The following is a 12,449-nucleotide window of genomic DNA, read 5'->3' as shown; positions in this document are numbered from 1 at the left end:
ACTGCCATCATCAGATTATCTAAATTTGATATTAGAAGTCAGAATGAAGGGTCATTTGATAACCCTGGTAACCAGGGGTGGTCCTAGCACCAGACTGTTAAAGAGCAGCTTGACAGACCCCTTGCAATTTCTGACCAATAAAACTTCACAATAAAACATCAGTGTCCAATAGGGGAGTAGTTGGGGATAGTCATAATTTGTCAACTTGAAAGAATATAAGATTTCCTCTCAAATAAAAATAAGAATATGTGTAATATAGGAAAATGCTTATAACTAGAAAAAAGAGAACAATATAAGGAGATATCTAGATTATGATAATTTATACACTTTACATAAAAATTATTGCACGTGAAGAAGCACTAGAAAGAAATATGGAAAATATTGATATTAATGTGGTGAGACCAACTTCCTTTTTTGGGGCTTCTGGTTTTATATTGCTGTATGTGTTTTATTTTACATTTAAATATTTTAACTAATAGTACCATAGTGCTATAAATTATACAAGCTATCAAAGATCAAAAGACTAGTTTCTTGATTCCACATCCTCACTTAACTATTTTTCAATTATTAATGGAATCTCTAGTTTGACCTTTAATTTCATTCTTTTAAAATCTTTCCTCTGGGGCTTCCCTGGTGGCGCAGTGGTTGAGAGTCCGCCTGCCGATGCAGGGGACACGGGTTCGTGCCCCGGTCCGGGAAGATCCCACATGCAGCGGAGCGGCTGGGCCCGTGAGCCATGGTCGCTGAGCCTGCGCGTCCGGAGCCTGTTCTCCGCAATGGGAGAGGCCACAACAGTGAGAGGCCCACGTATTGCAAAAAAAAAAAAAACTTTCCTCTGAATCTACTGTTTCTATTAACTGAGAGTCAGTGTATGAATAGTTTGTAGTATACTGTGAAAACATGAAATTTTGTTTTACAACAAAGTCAAATCCTACTGAGGGAACAGTATCCAAAATGACTATCTCTAGATCAATTATGGACCATGTCAATTAGCCTGAAAAAGTTTAAGCAGCCAGTAAGAGACCATGAGGTATTCATATTTGGTTTCAATAAATTGGGAAAATTTTTCTCCAAGAAAGGCCAAACTAAAATAATCAAGGTTGACTGTCCAATCAACTAAACAGTAAGTTGGCCAAGACCTAATTCAGTGGAAATGATAACAGAAAAAATTACCTTGTCAACCTGAAAGGGCATAACCAGTACTAGCAACTAAGGATTTGTTAGATTTGGTTGATAAGAGTGTGAGGGCCAAAAGCAGATTAGGATTAAAAGAAAGAGTCAGAGGAGGAGTAGTGTGATTTCTGGTTCTTATTACCTTCTGGGGTGAAATAAGAAAGATTATGAGGCATGGGTGTTGGGGAGGCTATAACTGTTGATGATACTGAAGTAGACTCTTCTTAGAGACAAGCTAAGAAGGAGAGAAAGAAGAAAGGGATAGAGGTTGCAACAATTCCAGCATCTCAACAGAGCAAGCTTTTCTTCTGAAAGCTCGATTATTAGCTATATTTAACAAAAGGCATATTGAAATTACCCTAGACACTATACCTAAAATGAAAACAAAAGCCCAAAGCATATTTCATTTTTAAGGATGTTTTAAAAAAATTAACATTTGCTCAAGAGAACAAGAAATAGTTCCAACAGTACATAAGGGAAATGAAACTCCTTTGCCTTCTAACTATTCCAACTAGGTAGCCGCACAGGTAGCCAAAAGTGTTGTGTGAAGCCTTCTAGAAATTTTACATAGGCTAAAAATAGCACTGCGAAACTAGTTTTATTTAACATATTCCAAACATCTAGTTGTTTTTCAGTTAAAATTTTGTGTAATTTCCTAAACATTCCACTTTAGTTATTCCTTAAAGACCCTAACTTTCATAAAACCTGCATTTTATATCTTTAAATCAAACATTAAAATAAAAAGCATGGAGGTATATCTGTTAGACTACAAACTTTTGACAAAGTAGGATAATTCCTCTTTAGAAAGAGATTCCTAAACTATTATGGCTAGCCACTTCTTTGGTAAATGTTTAAGGAAAAAATTATCAAATAATATATTCTTTGATCACAGTTGATAAAAAAATTAAAAGTGTAAAATATAAATAAAAACAGATTTAATCAACTTCTATCACCTCTCCATCCTTATTTTGAGAAAATAAAACTCACATCTCACTGTTTCTGGGAAATTTCCCTCACACCCCACACCAAAACAAATAATCTGAAAAAGAAAAATAACAGTCAAATTGAAAAAAAAGTTTGCATATTAAAATATGAGAGAGTATCAAGGAAGCCAAAACTAACACATGTGACCACACTATAAAAAAGGAATCTGAGCAATGATGTAAGATTCAGAAAGTGCTAAAGAATTCTCTCTACTCATTTATGAAGTGGCAAGAAAGTCCTCCGGCAAAAAGCAAAAGAAATCAGGTTGGCCCTCACTCCAGGCCAGGCCTTCAGGGTGGTGTCACCAGTCTACTCTCAGGTGTATGTGCCATAGAAGGAGGATGGGGTGTCAAGGGTTAGCTCTACTTAAAGAAAAAAAACTCAGGAAATTGCAGACGATCAATTACTGGTATGATTTATGTAAGAAAGATTAACAATCAAAGAAAAGCCTTCAGCTTTAAATCAAAATACTAGTGAACAAATGAAACATAATATTATTGAATTTTAATTTATAAATGTAAAAGAATCTTTTTTTAAAAAAAGTCTTTACATTAACTGACTTTTTTTTTTTTTAAAGATCTTTTTGTTTTAATTTTTTTTGCTGTGTTTCTGTGCAAGGGCTTTCTCTAGTTGTGGCAAGCAGGGGCCACTCTTCATTGCGGTGCGCGGGCCTCTCAACTGACTTTTTAGATTAACTCATCAACTACTGGCTTTGATTCCAACAGATAAGAGGGCTTATGCTGTACAACCTCCTATCCTCCCAACCTGTCCCACTCCCTTTCCACCTGCTCTTCAACCTCATCAGGACTTACATCCTCTTGGCCCTCTGCTATTATGCTAGTTTTCAGGCTCAACCTGGCTTTATTTCTCTCCATACCCAGCCTGCAATAGAAAGTCAATCATCTCAATTATATTCTCAGTAGCATCATCCCAACTTCCGGGCTTCCTTACCTTCCACAACACCCATCTTGCCAATTTCTAATTCATATCATCATTCCCTATTCTCATGTGCCCAAGCTACCAAATGCTATGGGAGAAAATACGTTAAATATGCTGGTTAGTGTCATGAAAATAATTTTGAGCTCTGACTTCAATTATGCTCTTGAAGTGACGAGTATTCTTTAATTTTACTTATTCCCACTTGACTCTTCTTTTTCTTTACCTAACAGCAATCTCAAACCTCTGTTCAAGCTTTCTCTTGTTCGGTTGTCCTTCCTCTCAGAGAATGATCTAACTCTTCCTTCATAGAAAAAATGGAAATAAATTGGCATAGACTTCCTCGATCTCACACCTATCTGCATCTAAATCTGTTTTTATCCTTCCCTCCTATCTCAAATAAAGTAGCTAATTTGTTTCCACCCTTCCCTCTCACATTACCCTCTTCTGCACAATGCTCCATCAATGATCCCTTCCTTCTCGTCTCTTTTTCCTTCTCTAGCTCCTTCCTTCCATTTAAGAACACATTCCAGTCACCCCCACACATACATTCCAGAAAAAAAATTCTTAGCTCCATATCCTCCTGAGATTATCACGCTAACCCTTTTTCTCCTCATACAAGAGAACCAAATATTTGTTACCTTATTCTTATTACTAAGCATTTTGGCCTCAAGAATAACCTAAAGTCACTAACTATCTCCTTTCATTCTACAAAGTGCTTCACATTGCCCTTCCTTCCCAACAGTCCCTGTATTTACAAGTGGACTCCACTTTGTTAGGTTGAAAGTCCTCTTAAAGTCTCAACCTAGTGGAACTCTGCTCCCTGCACTGCAAGTCATTGTCTCCAACTTAAAATGCTCTTCTCTTGACTTCTGTGCTAACATTCTCTGCTGGTTCATTTCCTACTTCTGTGTTTTTCCCTATATCTCCCTCAAATTCCTTAAGTGACCATCTTTTTTTTTTTAATTAATTAATTAATTTTTATTTTTGGCTGTGTTGGGTCTTTGTTGGGGGGGTGCACGTGGGCTTTCTCTAGTTGCGGGGAGCGGGTGCTATTCTTCGTTGTGGTGCACAGCCTTCTCATTGAAGTGGCTTCTCTTGTTGCGGAGCACAGGCTCTAGGTGCATGGGCTTCACTAGTTGGGGCTCGCAGGCTCTCGAGCGCAGGCTCAGTAGTTGTGGCACACGGGCTTAGTTGCTCTGCGGCATGTGGAATCCTCCCGGACCAGGGCTTGAAACCGTGTCCCCTGCATTGGCAAGCGGATTCTTAACCACTGTGCCACCAGGGAAGTCCCTTTAAGTGACAATCTTTAAGTGACAATTTTTGACCCTTGTCTCTCCTGTCTTTCCATCCTATTTTTTTCTGGATGATATCATTCTCACCTACAGCTTTAACTATTACTCATTTGTTGATGATTCTTGAGACTTAGTTCCAATTCCAAATTTCTAACTACACACTATTCACCTGTATGTCCAATAGGATTGAAATTCATTCTCTGAAGTAGATATCCTCCTTTGAAGTTCACGCTACAAACCAAGAATAGAAGTTTCAGAAACATCTAACTTAATATCTTACTTTACCATTCTCCCTTGCCTTCACTATTTCCTCAATTCTTACATTTCCTCCAAGTTCAGTCAAGTTCACCATTATGTCTATTCCCTCCCTCTCTATTTTCACTGCCAATAACTAGTAGGTAAACCCAATAGAGAAACACTCCCAATAGATAAATAGTCCATTGGGACAAGTAACAGGATTAAAGACACATATCTCCACTGCCCTTACTTTGGAGAGCAAAAAAAATATCCAGAGAACTCTAGTGAACCTTTCCTGAAGTTGTAAAACTTGTTCTCGTGGTATTTGGTTCAGTAAAACCACACTTGTCATATGATACTAAGAAGGCATCATATTAATGTATAGGCATTCACTAATTCTAATGGCATATTTGTGGGCTAGATATATAAATAATATAGTTTACGATAGTAACAGTTGGCTACTGCAGACCACTTTTCAAAAAATCCATTTATAGCAGGAAAATCTAAAACATTCGAGATTTACTGCACTTGAAATGTCCTTAGAAATGATATAGTTCAAACCTCTGACCTTACAGATTCAAGAACCATGGCCAAAGAGATCAACTGACTTTCATAGGATCAAACAGCTAGTCACAGAGAGCCTAATAATCACTTACAATAAACCAGTGCCATTGGGTAAATATAATTTATTGTTAAAATGAATATTTTAAAAATTATGGTATTTATAACAAAGCTAAATAAACTTTATTTTTCTCTGAATACACACACTCACACACACATATAATCCATTTTTTCTATAAAGTGAATTCTAAAAAATCTTGAGGAAGAGGTTTAGACATATTAAATATAAATCAAGGTAGCTACTACAATATATTTAATGCTATACAACCTGATATCTTAAATGGAAAAAAAAAGCCCATGAATATTCTTTGGCTTCAAACAAGTGATGGAGTAAATAGATTTTACTCAATTTAAAAGTCTTAGTCAACTGAAGCTAAAAATTATTTTTTTTCTAAACTCCAATGAAGAAAAATGTGGATTAAATGATCATATAGCCCCTTTTTCTTCAATGCATATTCTGAGGAAAGTGCCTAACAAGTTAACTGAAATACAGTATTTTTAAAACTGTGAACTATGTAAGAAATTTCAAGTTTAAAGTCAATCATCTCTCTTGATTTTATATCAAATTGACTATTTAAAATATTCCCATGGAAACATGAGAACATAAGATCTCCAACAGAGGAAAAGTTCTAAATTAATGTCTGTTATTTAAAGAGAGATGCGAAAGAAACTGACAACTGATATGTGATTCAAAGCATTCCTAGAGATGTTACCTTGATGAAGACAACATGAAGATTATCTGATATGACCACATATTTATATCAAGTATACAACCTTAGCTCAAGAGTCTAAGAGGGAATTGGCCAACTTTGTTCTAAATGCCAGACTCCTTTCATCACAAGCCTTTAGGGAGATGGAATGGTTTGTCTACAGCATTATTTCTCAAAGTCTGATTCCCCAGATCAACAGCCATCAGCATCTCTTGGAAACCTGTTAGAAATGCAAATTCTCAGGTCCCACCTCAGCCCTTCTAAATCAGAAATGCTAAGGTTGGGATGCAGCAATTTGTGTTTTAACATGTCTTCCAGGGGCTTCTGATATAGGCTTTATTCAATTAAGGCATCTGTATTTTTCTAAATAACTATGTCAAGACTTTACATCATTATCTTCACCATTACAGCCACATTGGAAACTCAGCTGTTAACATTTATTAAGCCTTTACTATATGCTAAGCACTTTGTAATCCTTATTTAATTCTCACAATAACTTTGTAAGAAAATATCATCCTTATTCCCATTTTATGGACTAAAGAAAATACTAACATGCCTAAGTTCAGAAAACTAAAAAGGGTTAGAGCCCAGATCAAAGCCAAGCTCTAGAGTGTACATTATTGCCATTATTGTATGACAGTGTCAACATGACATTGCCATTATCATACTTATTCCACCCAACAATCCTGTAAGGTAAGTAATGTAATACTCATGCTGCAGATGTATAAACAGACTTGGGTTAAGCAATTTTTCCAAGATCACATAGAGGCAGAAAAAGAATTTATGTCTAAGTTTGTTTGACTTGAAAATACATACACCTAACTGGTCTGCTATACCACCTCGAATAAAAGTGAAAGCTATGACCAACTCAGTGTCTACTATTATCAATTATCCCATTTAATCTCTCTACCCACTTTGCTGAATTCCTGAGTAACATTCTAGTCTTCAGGCAGAGTGTTAATTTAGTAGATTGGGTTAAACCAGTGAGAATCAAGCTGTGCTTTCTAGCTGAATGGAATCAGAGTGGCCAAAGGTCATACAATTCGAGTCAAAACAGAAATAGTAATGACCTCTGTAAGGGACTGTCATTAAAAAAAAAAAGAAAGGAGAGGAAAGAGAAATGAAAATACCATTTTCCCCCTACTTCTCTGGCTCTGTAAATTAACAATCAGACTTCAAATATTTTAAAAAGATAAATTAAGGTCAGTATATTTTGGCTCTCAAATACTAATGAACTTAAGACATTTCTTTATTCTTTATATTTCACAGCATTTTCCAAATACAAACATCTTTGATATATTCCTTTGATGAAAGGCTTAAAGACATTCCTTCCACCAAAGAGAAGCAGGTATCTTAGCAGCAACTTGTAACACTTTATGACCAATTAAACAAACACAAGTTATGATTAGAGAAGCAGGAACTAAGTACAAGAGCAAAGTGTAAACCATTACAATTTTACTGGAGTTTTTTCAGTATTCTCTTATTGAATGTGTTATAGCATCCTCCTGTGACACTGGAATCATTCACCTGAGGAACTGGAGCTCCCAACGTGTACTGGTACTAAATTTTAAATAGGCTTTTATGCTTAAAAGCATCGCTACATTATCACAGCACTTAGGGAGACAGATTCAAGGGAAGTTTCAAAATGATCATTCTTGTTATTCCAGGTCACTGCAAGTACAGAGGAGGTATCATGGAGCTTTGGCTTCAATCCAGAGTACACCTTTAGTCTATGAGGAAATATGAACTTTAAGCATACTCAACAGAACTCTTCTTTCCTCTGAAAACACTCAAAACTATTTATACCAGTAGGGTTTACCAAACAGAGTTGGGTGCCAGGGGTGGGGAGGAAGGTGAAGAGCAAAATATTTTCTAAAATGTTCCAATCATTTGGCTAGTCACAAAATTCCAAGGCAATTACTATTTACTCACTTAAGAAAGTTTTATGTAAATCAGCTACTACTGACATATTCCACAGAAACATTTGTAATATCCAATCCTTCCTTTTATAAAATCTCCTAAGTACACTTCAAAAACAAACAATTACTCTAGAGAAGAACCCAGCACAAAGCTGAACCTTACTCTTAAGATGACAACTGAAATAAAGATTAACTTTAGAAAAGTCTATTATTAAAAAGCTGAAAATTATTGGCTTTCTATGAGTGATATTATTACATTAAAACCTTTGTGAAAGTACTCAAATGTAACTATTTAATGAATTTTATTTAGAGATGTAATTAATTTCCAACTGAAGAAAGATTACAATGGACAAGTAATAAGTATTAACTCATTTTGTTAAAGGAAAAAGGGATGCTTTTTCTTTTCTTTTTCTTTCTTTATTTTTTATTGGAGTATAGCTGCTTTACAATATTGTGTTAGTTTCTACTGTACAGCAAAGTGAATCAGCTATACATATACATATACCCCCTTTTTTTGGATTTCCTTCTCATTTAGGTCACCAAAGAGCATTGAGTAGAGTTTCCTGTGCTATACAGTAGGTTCTCATTAGTTATATATTTTATACATGGTATCAATCCCAATCTCAAAAAGGGATACTTTTTTAAAAACTACAACCTTTGGGTCTCAGTGCTGAGATGTAAAATGTCCCAACTGTCAGATTTAAACACACCTTAAAATCAGGTAGAACAAACTATATTGTTTATATATTTTTATTTTCTGTATATTGTGATGTTTTGACATCTTAAAAAATCTTTCTGGCTAGCCAATTCTTAGAGATAGCAGGGGGCTAAGGTGGGAGCATGGCTTTGATATGCAAATTAACCACACCAGGCCATACCTCCTCTATCTGGCCCCTCCATCCCAGGAGACAATATTCCTCTGCCTTAATCATCCAAGGAGCTCGATACTAGGCAACTAGGAACTAACTCTCTATAGTTTACCGCCCACTGAAATCATTCAGGCTAGCCAGTCCTAAACTGTTCACCCTGCCCTGCCATTCCCAACAGAAACCCCAATACAGGCTCTAGCCTTGGTGTTCCCCTGTGCTCTTGCTTTCTGCCCTCTGACCACCCTGAGGCATCCCTGGTGCCCCACCCAGAGGTGTGACGTGCCTCCTGTTTCTAGGACCTGTGAGGACAATAAACTTCTGTTTTCCCAAGCCTCTCCTATGTCTTCTCTTGCGGGGCTGCACCCGACTGACCATCACAGAACACAGAATACAAACAATAGGGCAATCTATGTTTTTTATATACAATTGTTTTTAAGTTGTATGCACATTAAAAAACTGAGTTTTAATTACTAAACAGATTTTTTTCCCCCTGAGATTCTTGTACACATTGGTATATAGGAAAAAAACCCTTTCTCCACTAGTATGGATTAACTGAAGGGTGCATTTCTATGTCTACTTTGGAATCCAATCACCTTAATTTTGCCATTATTTTCCTAAATTTATCTCTGGCATAAAGGATACCATCTAAAATGAACAAAGCTTATAAGTAAGAATAGAAATTAGATACCCACCTGTGAAGGTGTACTGGTAAGTTCCATCTTTTCTTGAGATTTCTCCTTGGCTAGTCGAGCAGCTTCTTTAAATTCCTGAAACTTTTCTGCAAACTGAATGTAGAAAGACTATATACATTAATCAAATAAAAATAGGTCTTAATGCCCACTTTCATCTTAGTTTTCTTCCATTTTATGGAATAACAGACTCTTACACAGCAACTTAGCCCTCAAATCAATTACAGGCATAATATGAAAATGACAGGAAAATAAACCTAATATCAAACATTTGCGCACTATAAAGTACTCTGACAGATCTTGTTAAAAAAAATCATGATGGGGCTTCCCTGGTGGCGCAGTGGTTGAGAGTCTGCCTGCCGATGCAGGGGATGCGGGTTCGTGCCCCAGCCCGGGAAGATCCCACATGCCGCGGAGCGGCTAGGCCGGTGAGCCATGGCCGCTGAGCCTGCGCATCCGGAGCCTGTGCTCCGCAACAGGAGAGGCCACAACAGTGAGAGGCCAGCGTACCACAAAAAAAAAAAAAAAAATCATGATAAAACTAAGTTAGAATTTGGTTTCAGCTAGCTTAGTTTTGTCTCTCCTTGGTTGTTCAGATATACTTTACTAAGACCAAGGTGTGGGGTACAGGTTGGGAGTGGAATCAGTAAAGATGGGCATACTATGTTTGTTTCTCATGGAGAAAACTAAATCGCTTAAGTGTCCACTCCTAATCATCTCTGTATCTGGAGCATGCTTTTAACTTTTACTAGAATATAAACTCTTGTATTATGTAAGGCATTTTATTTGCAGCAGTACAAACAGCAACGTTTACTACTGTCACTAACTGACATTACTAAAACTTCATTTCCAAAGATTCCTAAACAGCTAATGCACAGCAGCAGAAAGGAAAAGCAGGACCCCACAAAGGTCTTTAAGATTGGTAACCATTTTAAAAAATTACTTTATATGAAATGCTAACTCTTTGGAACCCATGGTAATCAAATAAATGTCATGGCCACAAACAGTATCTATTTATGAACTGGAAGTGGAAACCAGTCTGCCACTGTTCTCAGAGAGAATAAGGCAAGGCTACAAAATAACCAAATTTAAAAAATCTAAAATCTTTGTGCAACTCAAAACATCTGTTATAGCTAGCAATAAAAATATGAAATTATAGGTCCCTCTTCGAACCCCATAAGCCAACCCTGATTTCATTGCCATCTTGGGAAGGAAAGCTTTGTAAGGAAAGGCTCATGATACTCTGACCTGCCAACAGGGAGACGGAGGAGGGTCAAAATTAAAGTTGTCATTATTACAACTTTCCTTCTTAAACACTGTTACCCCCACCTACAACTTGTAGATCAGGAAACTGAATCTATTATTATTATACTTATCTAATTAAAGAGAATATCTCATTACTGTAAAAAAAAAAAAGTCTGAATATAGAGCTAAAAAGGTCTCATTCACATTGTTGGAATTGAAATAAAAGCAAAACCATAATTAATTTCTCTTTATGTAATTTGAAATAATACACAAAGTTTTTCTTACACTAATTTGGCATTCCAAAGTAGTTAATGTTTAAAATTCTTCTCAACTTCATAAAGACCCATGCTGTTGCTAATTTTTATAGGTTTAGGTTTCCATGATAACAAAATACAACTTGGTAAGCACTCTAACAATCCAAGCATAGTTGGAATTTTCCTCATACATCAACCTTAGGAGACCAGAAATTTCTTTCAATGCTGCTGCTCTCTCATATTTTGAGAGTACCTTGCCTAGAATTGCCTTCAGAGCCTTCTCCAAACTCTTACAATGTTTCATTTCATGTATGATTTTAGTGACAAAACAAGCCAGAATATTTACAGGCTTGCTTCACTTATGTAAAAGATTATGTACTCCTTTGTGTCCCTTATAGTTTACAAAGCACTGACATTAATCTTCAAGGTAGCTTGGAAAATAAGTCATGATTTTGTGATCTTTGGACCAAAACATTCTGAAGAGACTGATCATAAGCTCTTAGAGCCAAGTCTAGTGAATAAACAAACTAGAGTTGGCTCCAGGAGCTACTGAGTTGTTTCCTAATGGTTAATCCACCCTCACAATACAATACTAGAATTCGCTACCAGTTTGGTCAAAAGCATATGCTAACTTTAAAGAGGAAAAATAAAATTCTTTAACTATAAAAGCTATTCTTAGAAAAAAGATCAGATAAGAGGAGACAATATGAGTGACAGAATTTAATAAACTATTTCTTTGCCACATTAGCTATCTGCCCAGTAACTTGAAAGATGTAGTAAAAAAACAACAACTTAATATAGTCAAAATTACTTAGGCTCAAAAATCATTTCATGAGGGTTTGAGAAATTAATCCACAATTTAGTTCCTTTGTTGTCAAGAAATTCAGCAAGTGTAATATAATTATAGTTTTAATGTTTTTGCTATAGGCTTTAATAGACAATTTCAAAAGAAAATTTCCAAAAAGGTTCTGAGTAACGGCAAAAATATTAGAATAAATGTGTAATTTCCTAAGGGGATTGTTTATGGAGGGACAATGCTTAACTCGATGCCTGTGTCCCTGCTATGTTGAAATACTTTAAGTCTAAAACTTATAACTTTACCATAGCTCAAGAAATATATTTAGAGAATATAATGGGTGTAAGAGAAATGAAATCAGTTAACACTTGTTTGTTTTAATCACCTTACAGAGAATGACTTATAATCATCAAGACAAAAGTTAAAATAGTTGTAAAATTGAGATTTCAACTCTAATTTATATCAAAAAGATAACAAAAGCACTTGAAAACAACAGTGTTAAGGAAAGTTTACAACTAAAACAAAAGGAAAGAAAGATTATTTTAACTACTGAACTATCTAATTATAACTTCAAGTCAATAAATATTCACAAAAGTGTAAGATTTTTTAAAAGAAATAATTTTTAAGAATCTCAATGATTTCTATAACGAACAGCTTAGGTTTCACTTAAGTATTAACGTATCTAACAAGAGCCTGATTACCCTGCACTTGAGCTATTTCA

General features: G+C 35.7%; 1 protein-coding gene across 5 annotated transcripts in view; it reads right to left on the bottom strand.

The window, feature by feature from the left end:
• The window catches only part of HOMER1 (homer scaffold protein 1), a 608,509-nt gene that overhangs the window by 69,659 nt on the left and 526,401 nt on the right, over positions 1-12,449 (bottom strand). For all 5 annotated transcript variants that reach the window (XM_049707767.1, XM_049707770.1, XM_049707766.1 and 2 more), the window contains one exon: positions 9,437-9,529. In XM_049707767.1, the coding sequence (XP_049563724.1) occupies positions 9,437-9,529 (93 nt within the window). The remainder of the gene's footprint in view (positions 1-9,436; positions 9,530-12,449) is intronic.

This window comes from Orcinus orca, chromosome 3 (genome assembly GCF_937001465.1).
Source record: "Orcinus orca chromosome 3, mOrcOrc1.1, whole genome shotgun sequence".
Lineage (NCBI taxonomy): Eukaryota > Metazoa > Chordata > Mammalia > Artiodactyla > Delphinidae > Orcinus > Orcinus orca.
Note: the sequence above shows the minus strand (reverse complement) of the source record. Positions and strands in the feature narration are given on the sequence as shown.